Below are 23559 nucleotides of genomic sequence, written 5' to 3' on the forward strand. Positions count from 1 at the left end.
GACCCTTCCTATCCTTATCCACTGACAGAAGTTCCAATTATTCAATATAAAATGTTTTTGGGCAGTAATAGGCAGTCATATTTTAAACTTGAGGCACGACATGAATTGCGATCTCACTCTTTGTGCCCTGTTCCACGTGCCTTTGCAGTTTGGAATGTAGAGGGAAATAATCAAGGCCATTGGTTTACTGTCTCCATAGAAAAATGGCCAGTGTCAGCCATGGCTCAATTGGTAGCACTCTCACCTCTGAGTCAGGAAATTGTGGGTTTAGGCCTAATAACAGAAACAGGAGTACAAGTTCCAGACTGATCCAAGGTGCAGTACTGAGGGAGTGCTGCACTATCAGATGAAACATTAAACTGAGACCCCATCTGCCCTCCCAGGTGGAGAGGAAATATCCCAGAACACTATTTCAAAGAGGAGCTGGGAAGTGACTCTTAGTGGCCCTGGCCAATATTTATCCCTCAACCAACATCTTTGATAAACATTTGATCTGGTCATTATTATATTTCTGTTTGTGGGAGTTGCTGTGTGCAAATTGGCTGCCTGGTTTCCTGCAGTACGATTGTAACTACACTTCAAAAAGTACATCATTGACCGTTAAATATTTTGGGGTGTTGTGAAAGTTGGTATATAAATGGAAGGTTTTTTAAATTCAATTTTCAGTGCCATACCCTGAAGTATTAATTCATTGCTGAGGATTCAAAAACTGGCAGAGATTAGGGGTTTAAGCCATTAAGGTACGGGCGGGAGCGTATAGGGTGAGAGGTGGGGGGGGAGATCTCATGGAGGAAGAGGAAGGCTGGTCATCCATGACTTAGGCTACGGGTCATACCAAGAAAGGAGGACAGAAAGAACAAGATTTATATAAACTATGACTCTATGTTCTTCTGGCCACTTCAAGGAATTGTTTTAAGATTTATTCTTTCATGGGATGTGGGTGTCACTGGCATGGCCAGCCTTCATTGCAATATCCCTAATTGCCCTTGAACCAAGTGGCTTGCACAGCACTTCAGTGGACTGCTAAGAGTCAACCACATTTCTGTGGGTCTGGAGTCTATTAATGAATCAGAGGGTTTTTTACAACAATTGATATTTTCATGGTCACCATTACTGATGGTGAGTAGCTTTCAATTCCACATTTATTAATTGAATTTAAATTCTCCCAGCTGCTTTAGTGGGAGTTGAACCCATTATGCTGGGCTTCTGGATTATTAGTTCAGTATGCCATTGTCTCCCAGGGCTACAGCAGGGAGAATCGGATTGGCTGGATTACTCCTTGGAGGGACCCAATGGGCTGAATTGCCTCCTTCTGTGCCACTTACAACCTCAGGACATCCTGTACAGCTGTTGAACTACCTTTGAAGTATAGTCACAGTTGTAAAGGCAGCAGCCAATTTATGCACAGCAAGATTCCACAAACAGCAATGTGGTAATGGCCAGATTATCTGTTAACCTGTTTTAGTGGTATTATTTGAGGGATAAATGATGTCCTGGACAGACTGGTATGGGTGGCTGCCAAGTAGCTGCAGCGGTTCAAGAAAGAGGCTCACAACCACCTTCTCAAGAGAATTAGGGTTGGAGAACAAATGCTGGCCTTGACAGTGATGCTCATATCCCATGAAGGAATTTAAAAAAAACACCTAATTAAATTCTAAAGTAATGACTGTAGCCCGTGAACCAGAATTCTTAAAAGTAAGCACTCATCTGTCATCATGCATTTAAAATAATTTGGAAAACCAGTTCATGTACCTGGAGTTGTATGTTCGTGGCTTATACTCTCTAGTCTCTCTCAGTATTTGAACCCTCAACAATGCATGAATATCTCACAGGGTATGGCACTGAAAATTGCAGTTAAAAACTTGCCTTTATAGAGCATATTTCACAACATCCCAAAGCACTTTACAAACAATGATGTACTTTTTGAAGTGTAGTCCCAGTAGTAAGGCAGGCAACCAGGTCACCAATTTTCCCACAGCAAGCTCCCACCACCAGAAATGTGACCAGATCAACTGTTTATCAAAGATGTTTGTTGAGGGATAAATATTGGCTAGAGCACTAAGAATGCCTGCTCTCTTTTGATATAATACTCTGGGACATTTCGTATCCAGCAGAACTGTAAAGTTTTTATTGGCTTTATGGCATTGGATAATACTGTCACTGCAATTGAGGTTGCTTGGGAAACACTTTCTTTGCCAGCAGGGATAAGACACTTTAAATACACGTCCTTTTCTAATTAACTAATTGGGAGGGCGGGGAGATATACCTCAATCCTTTTAAATTTGTCACAATGACGTGCTGCAGGTGCAGTTTGATTGACAGGCTGTGAATCCATCGCGCAACCAATCAAGCTGCCCCTTGCGAAGTACTGGTGGTGATTGGCAAGTGTGTGCCTGGGCGGTACTTGCTGTCAAACAGGTAGGGTTTGATTGACAGGCGGCTCCCGGGGATCGGAGAGCGCTGCAAGTGCTTCAGGGCACCAGTGCCAGATAAAGACAGCGCTGATGTTCCGGATAGTTGTTCACAGTCTCTGCTGGTCAGCGTAGATTTAAACAATTGTATCAGTGCAGCAGGTCGATGTCCTGAATTAATACAAGTCGGCTGTTTGCAAGCTTCCAGTCCAAGAGATTACTTTCTAGGGAAACTAATCCGGAGCTGCTTGTTTCTTTGGATATTAAGCAGGGGGAAATCACCATGAACGCAGTGCAATTGACATTTTGGGCTTTATTACTGGTGACACCGACTCTATTTAATGGTAAGAATGTGTGTTTTTTTTAAATTTCGTTATGGGACGTGGGAGTTTTATTTATAGAAACCTGTTTTGTGCGAAACAAGTTTAAACATTGTTGTGTCTATAATTAGAGGGCAAATGCCTTTTACTTTCAGCATGTCAGTTTACATGTTAGCTGAGCGTTAACAATTATAACAAATGCAATGGACAGAAAACATATTCCAATTATTGTCACTAATGCTGCAGCTAAATTTCATCCCAAAATAACTTGTAGACATATTTTTAAAATAAAGCATTGGACTTCCTGAAGAACAACCCAGTCTCGTAATCTTGAAATTTCTAGTCTTGAAGTGGTGTAGCAAACATTTAGGAGAGTGAATGTTGCAGGTGGAATTCGCGAGAATCAATGGTCCCTGTTTATCAGACTGGCTCCGTCCACTGTGAAACAATGAACACCTTGATCACAGACCGACTCGTTTCTTTTTTTCAAACTCGGAGAAGATGCTTTCACAGCCCCTCATGCACCGAAAAGTAACTCAAACTTCCAAACAGTTTATTTTTTTTAACCCCCCCCTCACGATGAGACACACACAAATGATTTGTCTTTGGGGGTGAGATTCACCAATCTGACACTGCTTTCAAAGAACTGATGCCCCCTGTTATTTTGTTTTGTCAGAAATGAACCTTTATCATTTACTCGAACTATGACAAGTGGATGATTAGGAACTTGGGTGGCGAACGAAGTTTAGCAAAAATAATTTAAACAACAGGACGGTTTTGTTTTCGAGATGCTGGGAGAATGATGCGGCCACTCAGTAACTCGCTGTTTTTCAAACGTATACATGATACCTGTTTTATATATATACTTTATTTTTAAAAATCGAGGCATAGCTATTTAAAAAGGCCCCTTTATTAGGAACACCCCCAACCCCCCATAGGCTTTTAATCTTATATATTGCAAAATAAAGCTCTGGATTCAACATTCAAGCAGCGTCTGACTGTACTGTCCCAGTATTTGACTTCTATTGAGAAACAGTTAATGAGCTCGCACTATTCTAGATACAGGGGACCTTCTGTTTGTTGAGAATAAAAGTAGCTCCTGAATATTGTACTGGCAGTTTGCTTAAAATCTTGAGGGATTCTCACCAAATTGTACTAGGGTTTTATAAGTTCCTTTGGGATAATTTTGTAGGTCTTAATTTGTCTTGATCTTTGCATAAACAGGAGGCGATTCCTGAAGAAGTGAAGATTTGCATTTATATAGCACTTAAGATGTCCCAAAGAACTTTTGAAGTGTAGTCATTGTTGTAATGTAGGGAGACATGGCAGCCAATTTGTGCACAGCAAGCTCCCACAAACAGCAATGTGACAAAGACCAAATAATCTGTTTTTGTGATGTTGATTGAGGGATAAGTATTGGCTAGTACACCAGGACTAGCTCCTTTGCTCTTTCTTCAAAGGTCCCAAAGCACTATTTCACATCCATTTGAAAAGAAACACTATGCTTTCATTAATGTCTCATCCAAAAGACAGTAATACCTCAATACCACACTGGACTACCGGCCTTCTTATTCGGAGGTAAGAGTCCTACCACCTGAGCCACAGCTGATGAATCCTCAAGAAAGCTCCCTCAGCACTGCTCTGGCATGTTAGCTCAGATTTTGTGCTGAAGCCTCTGGAGCGGAATCTTAAAAACCTTGTGACTTAGAGGAGAGAGTGTCTCCAACTGAGCCACAGCAGGACTGTGATCCACAAGGCAACCCAAATATTCAGAAAGCTTGTGGTTAAGAGACTGCAGTGGGGTTCATGGGCCATAAAACTGAGGCCGGTCCTTTTAAAGGTGGAATTAGTGCACCGACTTTAATAGTACATCAGTCCCGAAAGTACAAATAATGCAAGTTTTGAATTCCCTGTTTAGTGGCAACTACATAGTGAACATGTATCAATGCACATCAGAAAGTGAACTGTGACCTACTCCATTCTTCTCACTGCCTGTTATGGAAATATCTCCAAGTCATAAGTTTACTGAGCCTTTTCATGTTCCATCTTCTTAAAGACAATGACAGTCCAATTAATACAAACGTCATTGGAACTCAAAAACCTTTGCTGTCGTGAATTATATTCTCAAACAAGCAAGGTGAGAACCTAATGTCAGCCACAGCTCAGTGGCTCAGTGGTCAGAGATTTGGTGGGTTCAAGCCCCACACCAAAGATCTGATTATATAATTTAGGCTGATACTTCAGTGCTGTGCTGAGGGAGTGTTACACTGTCTGACAGTGCAGTTTTCTGGAGGCTCGATCTGCCCTCGGGTGGATGAAACGATCCCATAGCACTATTTGATGAGGAGCAGTGGAATTTTCCCTGGCCAATATGCATCCCTCAACCAACACCAGTTTAAAAACCAGCTCCAGAATATCTGTTAGTTTACCTCCTGGCTGTTAGTGGGAGCTTGCTGCTGAGTACAAATTGGCTGCTGCATTTCCTACATCACAACAATGGCCACTCTTAGAGTTCTTTGGGATGTTCTGAGGTCATGAAAGGCTTGCCTTGTAACGTGGGAACACTGCCACATTATCCCTAAGCTAGTCAATGACAGAAATGAGAATGTGTGTCACATAGGTTGAGTTTCTGATGTCTAATAGAATTAGCAAATAACCTGTCCTTGTATTTCTTCAATCTGGGTGTCATTGACCTACTGTACAGAGTCCAGTGTTAAACTAGGTCTCATGTGTTTTTGATTTAACTTTAGTCAGTTTTGAAGAAAGATTTACCTCGTTATGCATGTAATGTTTCTAAGTGACATTAGGGTAGATCCCGCAGAGCTTGCTTTTTTTTCCTTTATGTGAGCATCACTGGCAAGGCCTGCATTTATTGGCTATCCCTAATTGTCCTTGAACTGAGTGGCTTGCTAGGCCATTTCAGGGAACAGTTAAGAGCCAACCACATTGCTGTAGGTCTGACTTTGGAGTCACATGTAGGCCAGATTGAGTAAGGACAATGGATTGGATTTCCATTGGTGGGCCAGATGGGTTTTTGTGGCAAATCAATGCAAGTTTGATGGTCACCATTTACTGAGACTAGCTTTAATTCCAGCTGCTGTAGTGGAATTTGAACCCACCTCCCCAGAGCATTACCCTGGGCCTCTGGGTTACTAGACCAGTGACATTAACACTAAGCCACCATTTCTCCTTTGTGGGGGTGGGGTAGGGGAGTAGCTAATAGCATAGTATTGGTAATGGTGCAACTTATAGTTAAGCTTTCTGCGCATTCTGATGCAAAAGAGAGATTGAAACATCAATATTCCCCTTACAACAACAACTTGCATTTATCTAACACCTTTAACATAATAAATGTTCCAAGGTGCTTAACAGCAATGTGATCAGGTAAAAATTGACACCGAGCTTAAGAAGAAGAAATTAGGACAAGTGACCAAATGCTTGACCAATGAGGTAGGTTTTAAGCAGTGTGTTAAAAGGAAAAGAAAGGTGTGGAGAGGATTGGGGAGGGAATTCTAAAGCTTAGAGCCTAGATGCCTTAAGGTAGTGGTGGAGTGAGTGGGGAATGCAATCTCCTCAGAGGGATGTTGGGCTAGACAAAGATACAAGACGTGAAATCATTTATTGGATGTTGTTGCTTTATGATGATGCTTCACCAAAATGTTTTGAACTCTAATTTCTCACCAGTCGCTGTAACCTTAGCTTTCCAGTTATATCAAAAGCATTTGTCCAGCTGCCACAGTAGGAGGAACGCTGGATGGCACTTTGTCTCAGACTACAGCAGGCTCTCTCTGTGGGAAGATTATCCCAGGACTGGGAGACTATGAGATCAGAATTACTCCCTGAGTATTTATTCTGTATTTTAAAATACTCATGTATTCCAGAAAAGATGGGAAATGATGTATAAATCATTCATATATACTGGCCGTGCAATCTCTGGCTTCTCAAATAAATTTGGATAAAATGAATAAACGGTCATTCTTCAGTGTAAACATCATTGCACAGAAATAACCACAGACAAAAAGGAATCCTATAAAATGTTGACTATTACCCAGCTTAGTGAGAAGCACTAGGCTTTACTTTATTAGGAAGACAACTGACGAAGATGGTCACATTGGTGTCCCTTTAATTTCAGCCCTGCTGATTGGGTACTATTTTTATTCACACTTGAAATAATATGTGATCTGTTTTTACCTTTGTAAAGGAGCATGGTCTTCATGGGGAAATAAAAAGTTTGACAACTATCTTTTCATTTGTTTGGAGATACACTTTGTTGTGATCCATCAGATGTATGACATCACTGGAATGCACAACGTACTTACATTTTTTGAGGCTCTATTTTGTTTTGAGTTGTGGGGGGTGAATAACAAAGCAATTACTTAAAATATAATCCCTTACACATAAATTCATGGTATTGATTACTATTTAGTTTAAGAATGATAATTCTCCTTTTGATAGCAATTTCCTACTGCTTTCTGATACTGTTTAGCTGTTGGTTTAATTATTCACATTTTCTTCGTACCCTTCCCCCTACCCTATACACACGGACGACAATATTTTGGAGATGACTGCTATTTTGGAAGTGGATCGAGCATCCAATATATATACATCACCATTAGGAGCAAGAATCGTTGCTGCTGTTCCTCTCCATTCTCAAACTAATTGAAGTATCACTTCCACCCCCATTCCTCCGCTTCCACACTACCGTGTCCCCCAATGCTAAGCCACTGAGATCAGTTAATACAGCACAATACAAGAGCTTAACTTGGGACCTTTCTCTTCTCTGCGCTTCCTCATTACAGCACCCAGTGCACTCCCTGAAAGTGTTTCTAACTATCACCTGGTTCTTTGTCTCCAACATTAGTAAAGAAAGAAAAGGAAGAAAAAGCATTTCTGTAGCCAAGAGGTTATCACGCATCCCAATTTGGAATCGACAACCTGGTTTCTGAGTGGGATGTATATAATGTAAACCAGACTCTAAAGTCCTATGCTAGCATGGAGTTATGTCCACTGGGAGCTCATATCAGAACACTCTGGGTGCACCCTCAAGATTTTCACCCCATTAAGTTATAATGGAAAATTATGGGGAGCCTATCCAACACTTCCTGATATCCTAGGGCCCTGACCTAATGTATACATTCAGGAAATTAAAATCTGCTTTCAAAAAGCAATCCCCTTTTTTTTCCCCTTCCAATTACCTAATGATGTGAAAGCATTGACTGCTGAGATTCTCACTGAATTTTCATCAGCGAAATAAATGTCAGAATTTGCAACCTTCTCTCACTATTGACTCATCTTCCAAGCTATCACTCTTTGCTTAGTGGTAGTACTCGCATCTGAGTCAAAAGATTGAGTTCAGGCCCCATTCTAGAGGTTTGAGCACGTAATCTTGGCTGACATTCCGGCACAGTAGTTGAGAGACTGATGCACTGGCTGAGATGCCCTCTTTCAGTTGAGACAATACACTGAGATCTCATTTGCCCTTCTGAGGTGAATGTAAAACAAAATACCATGGCATACTTGAAGAAGAGCAGAGTTCTTTTGGTATCTTGATCAATGTTTGCCCCTCAGTCAACACCTATAAACAGGCTATCAATTCAGTCAATTGCCATTTGAAGACCTTGCTGTATTCAAATTCCTTTCCTTACATTACAACAATGACCACATTTCAAAAGTACCTCATTGGCTGCGAAATGCCTTTGGACATCCTGAGATCATGAATGGTGCAAATCAGTGCCAGACATTTTTTTCTTCTTTTATTTGACTATTTTCTATCCTTATTCTTCTTCTTTCCACCTTATCATAGAAACATTGAATAGTTCAGCACAGAAGCACTTGTGCTTGTGCTAACTCTTTAATAGAACTGTCCAACAAGTCCCACTCCCTGCTCTTTCCCCATAGCCCCGCAAATGTTTTCTTTCATGTATTTATCCAATTCCCCTTTTGGATCTGCTTCCACCACCTTTTTTGGGCACTGCATTCCAGATCACAACAACTTACTGCGTATATCAGCTTCAATCTGTTTACCAACCCTTCTGCTATTGGAAACAATTTCTCCTTAATTACTCTATGATTTTGAACACCTTTATAAAATCTCCTCTTAATCATCTCTGTGCTATGGAGAACGGCAACAGCTTCTCCAGTTTTTCCAAGTAAGTGAGTTCCCTATCCTCGGTACCATTAAATCTCTTCAGAATCCACCCATACCACCCAGCTTCCCCCGCCCAAACCTGTGGCATCCTTTCTACGTCATCGAGTACAATACTCTAGCTGAGGCCTAACCAGTGTTTTATAAATATTTCACATGACTTCCTTGTTTTGGTATTCTACTCCTCTATTAATTAAAATTAAGAATTCCAGTTGCTTTTTTAAAGGCCTTCTCAACTTGTGCTACCACCTTCAAAAACTTGTTTACATATATTCAGGTCTTCCTGTTTCTGCACCCTCTTTAAAATTATATCATTTAATTTATATTACTCTCCTCATTCTTCCTACTAAAATGTTTGCATGTGTTAAATTTCATCTGACACGTGTCTGTCCATTTCACCAGTCTACTTATATCCTTGTGATGTCTGTTAATATCCTTCATAATGTTTTTCCAAGCTTTCCAAGTTTCTTGTCAGCTGCAAACTTTGAAATTATGCTGTGTATACCCAAGTCCATTAATATATATTAAAAAGAGGAGTAGTCCCAATACTGACTTCTGGGGAACACCACTGTATACCTCCCTCAAATCTGAAAATCAATTGTTCACCACGACTCTCTGGCTGGAATTTTCCAACCCCTCCCACCGGTGGGATCGTCTGGTCCTGCCAAAGTGATTGGACGGTTGAATGCCTCGCTGCAAATTCTGCCCTCTGTATCCGTCCCCTAGCCAATTTTGTGTTCACGCAGCCACTGTCCCGTTCATAGGCTTCAATTTCAGACAAAGTCTACTATGTGGTAGGTTTTCAAATAGCTTTCGAAAGTCCACATGCACAACCGCACTACCCTCATCAACCCTCTCGGTTACTTCAAAGAATGCAGTCGAGTTATCAAACGCTATTTGCCATTAACAAATCCATGCTGAGGTTCATTTATTAGTTCATCCTTTTTCAAATGACAATTAATTTTGTCCCAGATTATTGTGTCGTGAATGTTTCCCCTAAATGGGCATTATGTTGCCTGATTTTATCTCTCTTCCTTTTTTCCAACAGGTGTGTGACATTTGTAATTCTCCACCCCTCTGGAATATTGTGACCAGACCTTCTGCAAATTCAACCTTTATTTTCCTCAGTTAACCTAGGATGACTCCTATCTGAACATTTTAAATACTTCCTCTTTATCTATTTTTACCTTACCTGATATTGCTACTACCACCTCCTTTACTATTATATTGGTAGCATCTTCTTCTCCAGTGAAGACAGATGCAAAGTACTTATTTAATATATTAAGCTCTGCCTTCATTAGAGGATCTCCTTTTGTTTGTCCGTAACCGTTCCCATGATGTCCTTTTACTTTATTTTATTATTTATTAGGACATGGGCATCACTGGCAAGGCTAGCATTTGCTGCCCATCCCTAATTGCCCTTGAACTGACTGGCTGGCTTGCTACTCCATTTCAGAGGGCAGTTAAGACCCACATTGCTGTGAATCTGGAGTCACATGTAGGCCAGAATGAGTAAGGATGACAGATTTCGTTCCCTGCAAGACATGAGTGAATCAGATGGATCTTTTTGACAATCGATGATAGTTGTCATGGTCACCAGACTAGCTTTAGATTCCAGATTTATTAATTGAATTCAAATTCCACCAGCTGCTGCAATGAGATTTGAACCCATGTCCCTAGAATATTAGCCTGGGCATCTGGATTACTAGTCCAGTGACATTACCACTATGCCACTGCCTCCCCCAATGTCATATGTGTGTGTGTATGTGTGTATGTATGTATGTCGGTATGTACGTACTGAGGGTACTATCAGACTACTTCTGTAGAAAATCCTCATGCTCCTCAGTGTAACAGTCTCTGTGATGACTGGAGTGAGGGACAGCTCCGTTTGTGTATGTCTCCAGTGCATACTTGTGACAGATTATGGAAAGTTTCGGCTTGACACTGGTATGTTTGCTTTTTGTACGGACTGAGCTGTGTTGCTGTTGAGAAACTTACCCACTGTTTTTCTCACGACCCCAGGGCAAGGGGCAGCATTTTACTCAAGAGAAAGGAAGCAAAAAATAATGTTGCTGTGCATTAAAGTGACATTTGAAGGAGTGTCTGCCCCCTCCATTAACTCTCCAAGGACCAGTGTTTACATCACAAACCCAGCAGAGATAACACAATGTTGCTGCAATTTAACATTGCAGTATTTACTTTGTTCTAAAACTATTTGCTAAACTACTTGCCGAACATTTATGTTACTGAATGTTGCTCTGCGAGATTTAGAAAAATTACTAAGTATATTCCTGATGATTTAGTCATTTTTATTATGATATTGTGAATTATTCAATAAATCAAATTCAACAGAAATACTCTAGAGGTGGTTATGCTACCAAAATAATTACTTATTACGCACTTTAAAAAAAAAGTTTAAAAATTACTTATTTTCCCCTTCTCTCCTGAAGAATGTCTCACAGTAGAATGACCTTCCAGGCAAAGACTGTCTTCTGATAATTTACTTAAATAGTCATTCTTAACATGCTGCCTCATCTTTCGACCTTTCTTCCATCATAAGGTCAGAAGTGGGGATGTTCGCTGATAATTGTACAATGTTCAGCATCATTCGTGCCTCCTCAGATACTGACGCAGTCCATGTTCAAATGCAGCAAGACCTGGGCAATATCTAGGTTTGGGCTGACAAGTGGCAAGTAAGTAACATTCGCACCACACAAGTGCCAGGCAATGCCCATCTCCAACAAAAGAAAATCTAACCATCGCCCCTTGACATTCAATGGCATTATCGTTGCTGAATCCCCCACTATCAACATCCTGGGGGCTTACCATTGACCAGAAACTGAACTGGATTAGCCATATAAATATTATAGCTAAAAGAGCAGATCAAAGGCTACGAATCCTGCGTCAAGTAGCTCACCTCCTGACTCCCCAAAGCCTGTCCACCATCTACAAGGCACAAATCAGGGATGTGATGGAATGCTCCCCACTTACCTGGATCGGTGCAGCTTGAACAATGCTGAAGAAGGTTGACACCATCTAGAACAAAGCAGCCCGCTTGATTGGCACCACATCAACAAACATTCACCCCCTCCACCATCGACGTACAGTGGCAGCAGTGTGCACCATCTACAAGATGCACTGCAGAAACTCACCAAGGCTCGTTAGACAGCACCTTCTAAACCCACGATCACTACTATCTAGAAGGACAAGGTCAGCAGATGCAGGGGAACACCACCACCTGGAAGTTCCCCTCTAAACCCCACAGCATCCTGACTTGGAAATATATCGCTGTTCCTTCGCTGTCACTTGGTCAAAATCCTGGAACTCCCTTCCTAACAGTCCTACACCACATGGACTGCAGCGGTTCAAGAATACAGCTCACCACCACCTTCTCAAGAACAATTAGGGATGGGCAATAAATGCTGGCCTAGCCAGTGACGCCCACATCCCATGAATAATGAATTTTTAAAAAGTGTGTTGGCAAGCTAATCATTCAAGAGTGGCATCACAGGTGAGTACATACCTGACTGCACAATAAACTTTATACACAGGTTAGGGGCAGAAATCCTGGATGATTCTCTGCCCCCCCACCCCCATCTCACTCATTTCAGAGGTACTGAGACCAAAAGCAGCACCTTTTCTAACTCCGTATGGTTTGAACCTGAGCACTTCCTGAGGTATAATAAATCTGCCAAAGAAATTCCTGTTCCACTGTGGGAAATGTGCCAGACCAGTCCTCCGAGGAGATACAATAGCCTTTTGCATCGCGAAAGAAACAGAGACTCCAATTGCTCAAAATAGACTGGAAAAGTGAATACCCACCCTGAACAGCAGCACAAAGCTTCTAGTCCCAGTGCACTAGCAAAGCCATCACACAAGCTCGAAGGAAACTTGATTCTCTTCTCATAGGTAAAGTGGAGTGACTGCTTACAAATGTGTGGTGCTATGAACAGGGTTATAGTCATAAGTGTTTTCTGAACAAAACCCTCTATCCCAACCAGACTATGCCACAAATGTATCCCCGGACTTTCATGCCCATGCAAAATCGAGCATTTGTGATGTTAAAATAAACAAACATGAGTCCAGATGATCAAGCAAACATATGAGTCCTGAGTGAATTTTGCACTTTGTCACATGAGACAAAAACAATTAAAGCCAACTTTGCCCATTTCTAGAAGATTTTTTAGCTAAGCAAGGTAACAAATGGATGATTAGGTTTTTATGATCAGACTTCCATTTCTGGCCCTTCTGAGAACGTGTCAGCTAAGGGGGTTTCATCTAACAGAAGTGTGGCATTAAGCAATCATTTCAGTAATACATGAAAAGGCGAAGGCCTGGAAAAGCATGTCCTGTAAGCTGGGATAATAACTTAGTAAAATATCAGCCCGACTGCTAGCAACCTCGGGCAAAATTCTTCATTGAATGTGTCTGCAAGAGACATTTGGCGGAACGTTCCCAGATTTCCACTAAGTGCGGTAGCGGCCGGGTAAAATGGGGTCTACCCGTTGACAAAAATGGCGGGTTTTCACACCGTATTGTCCTGAGCCCGCTTCATTATTTATTCACTCCTGCGAAACATGCTGTTTCCATGGTGAGCGGGTGCTCATTCGCCCACCCGCCATCACCCCACTGTTGCATCATGCCAGCCGCCATCTTTAAAAGGCAGCCACCAGCTCAGCGCTCATCGCCACCAGCCCTGCACCGCTGCCCGGGACACATGGCCAGCAAAGGGAAAGAAGACTGCATCCCACCCCCCTGCTTCAATGACGGGTCCCTCCAACGACTGCTGGAAGCCATGGAGGCCCACTGGAATGTGCTGTACCCTCGCTCTGGCTGCAGGATGGGCAGCAAAGTCACCAACCCTGCTTGGGAAGCAGTGGCAGCTGTGGTTAACACAAATGCCCTGCGGAGGAGGACAGCCACCCACTGCCGCAAAAGGATGAGTGATCTCCTCCGTTCCGCCAGGGTAAGTTACCCTTTTCATCACTTCCAACTCACACACTCACAAACCCATCACACATCCACAGGGCCCTCACTGCCAATGCAAGGGACATCACCATTCACGCTTTCACACACACCGGCATTGTCCTCAGCCCGTCCACGGGACCACTCACCACCCACACAGGCAAGGCTCTGGCTTGGCAGGAGTCCTGATACACTCTCCCCATCTCTATCAGTACAGGACAAACCGGCTCACAACAGGAGGGAAAGGCCGCAGACAGGTGGAGGGATGCGGAGATCAAAGTTCTGATAGAATTCGAAAACAGAGCCATCCAGCTGGCCGGCGAGATCGGTGCTGCTCTACCAAGTGAGAATCCAGCAGTGCAACATCCATCAGACAGCCAGGCCATGAGTGATGTGTCCTATTTCACAGGCCACTGCCATGCACTAATTATCTCCCCTTGCTCTCACGGCACACCCGCCAAACAGCCGATAGAGTCCATGACCCAGGGCCTCCAATCAAGCCCCAAAGAAACCTCTGAAGAGGAATCTGAAGGCACCCTCCCTGAAGTCCCGTCACAGCGCTCACCCACACCCTCCACCAGTGCAGAGACACACACCTCAGCGGGACCTAGCTTTAGAATAGCCACGGGTTCACAATCTGGTGAGCACATCACACTTTCTGATCCACAGCAGGCGGAGGCAGGAGCTTCCCAGGTCCCCGGCCCTCGGAGGGCTGCTGGAGGCCAGAATGTTGCTGAGTCCGAGTTAGATGGACTCGGTCATGTCACAGTTGCTGGAGCTACAAAGGCAAGCTTGGGAACATCAGGAAGGGATATCTGCTGCACTCCTCAGATTGCAAGGCACAATGGAGGAGTCCATCTGTCTTCAGGCTGAGGTGATAGCCCCAGCACTGCAACGCACTTAGATCAACACTGGGAGGATGGCGGCCGCCATGGAGACCTTGGTCCAGGAAGTCACTCCCGCACTGCTGCGCAGGCTTAACTCCATCACTGATGCCATAGTTGGCGTCCAACAGGTGTGTATGTGGGAGGGGTGCCGGCCAGCACGATCTCACTCCAGCTACCCCTTCTGCTCATGGAGTCAGCCAGGGGCCCTGAGCACCCATAGGGAGGAGGGTCAGCAGGTGCACTCTCCGGGGCCCAACCACCCAGGTCACTCTGGGAGTGACTGGCCCATCCAAATACCCTCTTCCTGTGACCTCAGCAGCTCCAGCTTCACAGGCCAAGGAGGGTGCCACTGCTGCACAGCAGGACCCCAAAAGCAGGCCGGGGCCCTCCAAGTTTCGGCCATCCAGAGGACGCCCGCCAAAGTCATCACAGACAGGGCGTCACAGTCAGCATGCTGCCTCCACCTCTGCTGTGGATATCCGGGGAGCACCAAGATGTAGTGGCAGGGTTAGGAAGGATAAATAAAAGTAGTTGCACAGCCTGGGCATGGGTGTTGATCACTTGTACATACTGTTCACTATTGTCAATAAACTCCTAAGAATGTCTCCCTAATTCTGGCCCCCTGCTCTGATGACCAATGTTCTTGTCACTCAAATGTGAAACATTTTTGCACAAGATAAAGGCAGGTGTCTCAGTCCAGGGCTTCTTGCCAGTGCAAACTTCAGACCACAGTGATGGTCCAGCCTCACACTCCCTGGAAACATTCCTGATGCCTGAACCTCAGCAGTGCTGGTCATTGCTGCCAGAATGTAAAGGGCAGGCACCACAGAGTTCTCTCATTCTCTCTGTGTGCCCTCAGCACCTTTAAGGTGGGGCTGGCCCCCATCACACCAGCATCTGTGACCAGTGATGCTGTGCCCCAGCTTCTGAAGGGCTGAGGTGCTGAAGGCGGACACAGCATCAGATGCATCTGAAGTTTCATGGCTGCGTCTCTGAGATGGCCCTGATCATGGAGCGCAAGTGAGCTGCCCTCGACCAGGCAGGAGTCAGGCATTCTCAGAGGCTATGTGAAGATCTATGGAGTGTCCCCACTGCATGTTGTCGTCACCTTCCTGCAATCGAGTGACTATTAGGGCCTCCACTGCATCTCCATGACAGCAGCATTCTCACAGAGGGCATTCACGCTGCCAGAAGCCAGACTGGAGTCAAACATTCACAAGTGCAATGTGAGGATCGACGGGAACACCTCACTGCATGTCCTCGTCGTCATCGTCATCATCATCCTGCACAAATCTGGCAGCTATGAGGGCCTCCCAAGCAGGCCTGCCTCGCCTAGCCAGTGCAAGAGCCTTATCCCCATCATTGTTACCACCGAGGACCCCCTCACCCTCATCTCCATCAGCGTCCTCCTCATTCGAGGAGACCTCCAGCTCCTCCATCTCCTCCTCAGCCAGCTCCTCTCCCCGTTGCAGTGCCAGGTTGTAAAGGGCGCAGCAGACTACGATGATGTGTGACACCCTCTGCGGACTGTATTACAGGGCTCCACCAGACCGTTCCAGGCACTAGAACTGCTTCTTCAGCACCCCGATGGTCAGTTCCACCAACTTGCGAGCTGCAGCACGAGCCTCATTATAGCGTCGCTCTGCTGCAGTCTGAGGCCGCTGCACGGGTGTCATCAGCGACAGCCTCTGTGGGTAGCCCTGTCCTGCAGGAGCCAATGTGCAGCCTCTGTGGACCTTGGAAGACTGCAGGCACCTGCGAGCGACTTGGGATGCAGATGTCGTGCACACTCCCTGGAAACCGTGCGCACACCTGCAGGATGCGTTTCTGGTGGTCGCATACCAACTGCACTTTCAGTAAGTGGAAGCCCTTGCGGTTGATGAAGTCCACTGAGTGTAGCAACAGAGACCTGAGCGCTACATGAGTGCAGTCAATTGCACCCTGCACCTGTGGGAATCCCGAGATCAGGGTGAATCCAATGGCCCTTGCATCCTGGCTGTCCCACTCCCGGGCAGAATGCACAAAGTTGTGTGCCATGGAGAAGATTCCATCCATGACCTCATGGATGTATTTGTGGGTGACGGATTGTGAAATCCCCCAGAGGTCACCTGTGAAGCCCTGAAAGGAGCCACTGGCAAAGAAATTGAGCACCACGGTCACTTTCAGAGCCACAGGCAGTGGATGCCCTCCAAGTCCCCTTGGTTCCAAATCCTGCAGTAAGTGGCAGATGTGAACCACCAGGTCCCTAGACATTTGCAGTCATTGGCAACATTGGTTTTCAGTCATCTGTAGGAATGGCAGACGGCATCTATAGACCCTGGGTGTCACTAGGTGTCAACCAGCCACAGCTCACTGTCGCTCCTGGGCAGCATGTGTGGGAGCCTCTGCTGCCCCTTCATGAGGTTGCTGCTCCTGCCTTTGCACAGCCAGGTGCCTTAGCGTTCTCCTCCATCTTCTACTGTATCTGTAGGCCGTCAGGCATACAGCTAGGTCACCAGGATCCATGATCCTGACGTGGTCGCCCTGCAGCATGAAAGGGAGACCGACGTGGTTATCATGGGTTTACTTAGCACCTTTCCTGGCCCTGTGTGACTGCCCCTTAATGCTTCCCGGAGAGTGCGGGTCACCCCTCGGATGACGAGATGAGTGCACTGCGTGGCTGCCCTGTCAACCTGCGACATGGGGGAGACAGATCCCAAGTGGGATGCTGAGATTGCAAGGGGCTGTGAGCACCTCCAGCAGTGACTGCTACATGGCCAGTGTTGGCGAGGAGATTGTACAACGTGTGCAGTCCAACTGCTCCGCGGTTCAATAAAGTGGTGGTAGACTCTAAGCCTGTGCTGAGGGGGTGGGGGGTGCAGGGGGACATAAAGTATGGAGCACTTGGTGACTCTTTGATGCCTCTGTGTTGCTTGCGTGGGTGGGCAGGCTAGGAGCCTGACCCCAATCATTTCACTGTGGCTGTGCCTGATCTGTCTCAGTTGCAGAGGCAGGGTCAGTTTATACAGGTGTCCCTAATGCGTGGCCACTTCTCTTGCTTACCCTGACCCCCACCTCGATCGACTTTGTGCGTTGGATGCAGCGCCAGGGCAGCACCTGACATCACCCCCCCACCCCATTCCCTCAGCAGTCGCCTCCGAGGCTGGCCAGCACTAACCCAGCCCCAGACATCACCCCCCGCCCCGCCCAAAACAGTCGCCTCCGGGGCCAGTCAGTTGGCCTTGTCTCTCCCCCCCCCGACCCTCCCACCAGCGTCCTTGAGGCCTGTGAGTAACAGGCGGCTGTGGAGAACGCTGCTTCTCACTCGCCTCAGTTCCCCCAAAGGGAAAGCAGCTGCCACCAAGTGCACATCGCCTGCGTGCTGTAGTGAAACAGGTCGGCGCGCTTTCCCACCAACGTGGAAGGACGATACGGCAGGGATCCAAAAGCCTGGTGGGATGGCCTTTTAATTATATGCTAATGTACTACAATTAGCTCCCTGCCGACCGATGGCGGGGAATGCGTCCCGCTGACGGCGGGCTGAGCAGACGATCGTGACCTGCCTTCACGCCATCGTGAAGCAGGCCGCGCCAACATTTCCGCGGACACCACCTATCACGCCCGCCGCCAGCGGACTCGCAAAATTCTGCCCGTTCTTCGGACACTGGTCACTGACTTTTATCCTGCATCACACACGATTGAGTTAGGAAACAGCTGTTCTTTACTAGAGAAGAACTTGAAAGAAACACTGGCATTTATACAAGGCCTTTCACAATCGCAGGATGTCTTGAAGCTCGTGAAGTAATTTTTGAAGCGTTGCCACTATTGTAATGTAGAGGAGGCATTCAAATCTCATTAGAAGGTGTGGGATTCAGGTACATAAACACACAAGCAAAATACTGCAGATGCTGGAAATCTGAAATTAAAAACTGGAAATGCTGGAAATACTCAGCAGGTCAGGGGAGAGAATCAGAATTAATGTGTCAGTTTAATGACCCCTCATCAGAACTGAGACAAAGAAGATATTTAATTTATTTCCAAGTGAAAGGGGAGTCAGCAGGAAGGAAAAAGAGAAAATCTGTGATTGGTTGGAGGGCAGGAGAGATTACTTGACAGATAACTTGCAGTGCAAAAGTCAAAAGGAAAGGTAAAAACAAAAAACTACGGCGGATGCTGGCTGCCAGACCTGCTGAGTTTTTCCAGGTAATTCTATTTTTGTTTCAAAAGGAAAGGTATTGGGTATAGTTTTTTTTAAAAAAGCTGTCCAAATGAATTGTGAATGCATTCAGATGGTTGTTCTTCAGCCAAAATGAAGGAATAAAGAAAGAGGATGAGGGAAAAAAAAACAATTAAAAAAAAAAGAACCTCTGCCTCCATCTTGTTTATGATCTAAAGTTGTTGAATTCAATGTTGAGTCCAGAAGACTGTAGAGTGCTGAGTCAAAAGATGAGGTGCTGTTCCTTAAGTTTGCATCGAGCTTCATTCAGACACTGCAGCAGGCCAAGGACAGAGAGGTCCGAGTGAGAGCAAGGTGGAGAATTGAAGTGTCAAGCGACAGGAAGCTCAGGGTCTTGCTTGCAGACTGAACTGAGGTGTTCCACAAAGTGGTGAGCCAGTCTGCGTTTGGTCTCGCCAGTGCTGAGACGACCAGATCGTAAGCAGAAAGTAAGTACAAGTAAATCACTCTTTCATCTAGAAGGAGTATTTGGGGCCTTGGATGATGATGAGGAGGAGATAAAAGGGCAGGTGTTGCATCTCCTTCACTTGCTTGGAAAGGTCTCATAGGAAAGGGAGGGGGTGTTAGGGGTGACCGAGGAGTGGACCATGGAAGGAATGGTGCTTTCAGAATGATGAAAGGGCAGGAAAATAGATGTTTGTTAGTGGCATCTTGCTGGAGGTGGCAGAAATTGGAGGAGAATATGGAGGCTTGTTTGGTGGAAGGTGAGGACAAGGGGATCCCTATCATGATTCTGGGAGGGAGAGAAAGGAGTGAGAGCAGAAGTTTGTGAAATGGAATGGACACGATTGGAGGGCCCTGTCAGCCATACTGAGTGGGAATCCTTGGTTGAAGAGAAAGGAAGACATAGCAGAAACGCTAATATGGAAGGTTGCATCACCTGAACGGATGTGATGAAGACATAGAAACTGGGAGGATAGAGCCCTTACAGGTATGGAGAGGGTTGAGGAACTGTAGTCAAAGATAGCTGTGGGAGTCTATGGGCTTGTATAAATATTAGTTGATAGCATATCCTCCGAAATGGGGGCAGAAAAGTCCAGGAAGGGAAAGGAAGAGTCAGAAATAGACCAAATGAAGGGGAGAGAAAGTTGGAAAATGGAAAGGAACTCAATGAAATTTTCCAGTTCATGGCGAGAGCAGGAAGTGGCACCCATACAATCATCAATGTAACGGAAAAAAGGATAAGGAGACCTAAGTAGGACCAGAATAAGGAATGTTTTCACATACCCCACTGTTACTAACTGAGATGGGAGGAGCGCACAATTAATTCTAGCCCCACTTCTTCACAGGTTGTAACAATAGTTTAAATGTTTAATTCATCCACAAAACTGGCCAATTGTTTACCTTTGATTCTGTTATTCCCAGCATAAAAAGACTCTAACCAGACTTCTTTCAGTAAATACAAAAAAATGGTTTATTATAAAACAAGCTACTTAATAAAAACATGTGAATAAACTGGTTAACATGCAAGTTGTAGTTTAGATGTGTAATGATTTTCCTCTTTTAAAAAAAATACAGATATTCAAACCTCCATACTCTCTCTCTCACTCACTCACTCACTCACTCACTCACTCACTCACTCACTCACTCACTCACTCACTCACTCACTCACTCACTCACTCACTCACATACACACACACAAAACTGCAGAGACTGAAGTATGGAAATGTTTATTTTAAAAGGATAACATTTGAAAAGATCTCAATGCTGTTGATCAAACAGAATTCTGGTCACAATAGATCTGGAAGTTCTTCCCGACAGATTTGTTGGTTCAATTGTCCTTGATTCTTACTTATCACAACTTTGCAGATTTTCAAAAGAAACAGATGATTTATTCCAAAGAAACATTTGAGGAAAGTTTAACACAAAGGTGGGGCAGAGAGAGGGAAAGAGGGTCTTTTCCTTGCAGTTTGCTTCTAAGGCACCCACACCCTCAGCCCCTGACTGAGAGTCTTAAGACTGAGATATTCAAATAATACTTCCCTTAGGCCAGATGTTTTTAACCAATCAGCAAAAATCTTTGGCCAGGCAACAGCAGTTCTTTGTTAACTTAGATATACCAAGTATCTCTTCTCTCTGAAGGTGTTCTCTGGACGTTTTTCTTGACCCGTGATTTTTTGAAGAATGGCATATTCACAGCCTTGAATTAACATTGCAAACTTTTAAAAATAAATCAGGAGGAAGAATGTCCAAAATTCAATGTCCTTCAATTTTTTCTAAAAATGGGTTCCTCACGTCACAAAAAAGAAAGCATAGTTAGATGTCATGCAGATAACCATAGCAACACCTTTTGGAGGAAGTGAGTGAAATAGAAGGAAAAGTCATTCAGAGTGAGAACAAGTTCAGCCGAGCAGAGGATGGTGGTAGTGGATGGGGACTGGTTGGGTCTCCGTTCAAGGAAGAAGTGGAGACCTCTCAGATCGTTCTGGTGGGGGACGGAGGTATAGCTAGATTGGATATCTATGGCGAAGAAGAGGTGGTTATGGCCAGGAAACTGTTGAATTGACGTAGGACATCAGAAGTGTCATGGATGTAGGTAGGAAGATACTGGACAACTTAAGATCTCTGGGTAGATGGCCTACTGTGTCCTGATTGACAACCTCTCTTGTGTGGTATTTTCTCCTCCGTTTCTCCATAACTGATTAGGAACACAGGTACAAGGGTAAGTCATTTAGCACCTGGAGCCTGTTCTGCCATTCAGTGAGATCATGGCTGATCTGCGAACAAACTCCATATTCCTCCCTTTGCCCCATATGCCTTTGGTTAACAAAAGTCTATCAATCTCAGTTTTAAAATTAACCATTGATTTAGCATCAATTGCCATTTTCAGAAGAGAGTTCCAAACTTCTACTGCCCTTTGCATGAAGAAGTGTTACCTAATTTCACTCCTGAAAGATCTGACTCCAATTTTCAGACTGCACACTATTCCCAGGCTCCCCAAGTAATGGAAGTAGTTTCTCCCGATTTAACCAACCTGTTTCCTTTTAATATCTCAAACTTTGATCAAATCACCCCTCAACATTAAATAGGGAATATAAACCTCATTTTGCTTAATCTCCTCTTATTCCTTGGCATCCAGGTATCATTCTACACATACTCGGGCCAATATATTCATGCTGAGGTGTGATGCCAGGACTACTCACAGTAATCCAAGCATGGTGATTACTGACTGGGCTCTCTGCATGGATGCTATGGATGTATTGTGCCCTTTGCCCTTTGTGTTTGTCTTGGAATGAGTGTTGGCACAATATCCCACTGACAGATCTGATCTTGTCACACCATGAGCATCACCACTCATTTGTTCTCCAGTGGACTCTGGTCTGAATTTGAGGCAGAAATTTGGAAGATGGCGAGGTCCTGATCTCAAACAATGGAGCAGACTCTTATGTTTTCTCTTAACAGTTCATAACCTTCACCTACAACAGTAAATGACTAAGCGCAGTAGCTTTTGATGGTTATTACATGAAAGATGTTAACCAACAATGTGACCTCATTAAGTTAATGTTATCCTTTCAACTCTCAAGCTTTTAACCCTTTTACTCCTTTTACTCCTTACAATGTTGGGAAGTTAAGATCTTTTCTTAGGAACTATCCCAGACAGATGGAGCCTGACTAATGTGGGGGAAGTTTAAATTTGATAGTTCCGTTCCAAAAATTTAGACAAAAATGACAATCTGTAACATAATTAGAACAGCGACATTGCCAGTGATTACATACTGAGGAAACTAAACAGTAAGCATTCAGTTCAGTTACATGGTACATGCTCTGCTTAGACTAGTCCTTATAGCAGGATTGGGCTACGTATAGCCTGAGCCCTCATAACTTGACACCACATATCCTACTTATCCGTATGTTCCTTGTAGCCTGGTTTGTCCTGAATGAAGTTTGTGCATTATAAAGGCCTCTTCTTGCTGCTGTTGCCTCAGAGTACCAGGATTAGTTAGAAACAGCAACTTGCAATGTGTGCAAATAATGCCAACATGGATTTTACACTTCATATCTAGTCCCTTCAGGCTCTGTAGTATGTATCCACAGCGAAAATCCTGCCTTATAAAGGATGTTCTGCAAAGCCAAAGGGTGTAATTTTCCATTTTGGACACTAGGTCAGTGGCGTGATTCCCACTGGGCAATAGGGCAGGTCAATACACGCAATCTTTTCAGCTCATTAATTAAGCATGCGAGAGGAGCTTGGCAAATAGTGGCGGGGCAGGAAAGTCGCCCACCCTGTCATTACCTCATGGGGTCGAAGGTGCTAGCACATAACCTTCACCTACAACAGTAAATGGATAAGCACAGTAGCCTTTGGTGACCATAACATGAAAGATGTTAACCAACAATGTGACCTCATCAAGTTAATGGTATCATGGTAACTCTTTTCAACTCTAAATCTTTTACTCCTTACAATGTCAGGAAGTTTACATCTTTTCTTAGGAACTATCCCAGACAGATGGAGCCTGACTAATGAAGGGGAAGTTTAAATTTTTAAAGGACACCCGGACACACAGTCGCTCATTACAGGCCAAGAGCTATGCTCTATTCCGGAGTTCTTGTAACCACAGCTCATACTGGAGAAGCTGCAGATGTCAGCAACCAAATGCCGGTACATACAAGAGTG

At 44.6% G+C, this 23559-nt stretch overlaps 1 protein-coding gene across 3 annotated transcripts in view; it reads left to right on the forward strand.

Annotated features, from left to right (window-relative positions):
• Positions 1-2316: 2316 nt before the first annotated feature.
• LOC144669183 (endothelial cell-selective adhesion molecule-like) overlaps positions 2317-23559 on the forward strand; it is a 146854-nt gene continuing 125611 nt past the window's right edge. The window contains exon 1 of one of the 3 annotated variants that reach the window (XM_078531587.1): positions 2317-2418. Coding sequence is in view for 2 of the 3 variants with exons in the window: in XM_078531584.1 (XP_078387710.1) it covers positions 2695-2755 (61 nt within the window). In the remaining variant the exon portion in view is untranslated. Of the gene's footprint in view, positions 2419-2440; positions 2756-23559 lie in introns of those variants that run through there. The other 2 variants (XM_078531584.1, XM_078531586.1) reach the window with 2 other exon arrangements.

Source organism: Cetorhinus maximus, chromosome 2, assembly GCF_964194155.1.
Source record: "Cetorhinus maximus chromosome 2, sCetMax3.hap1.1, whole genome shotgun sequence".
In the NCBI taxonomy this organism is placed as follows: Eukaryota; Metazoa; Chordata; class Chondrichthyes; order Lamniformes; family Cetorhinidae; genus Cetorhinus; species Cetorhinus maximus.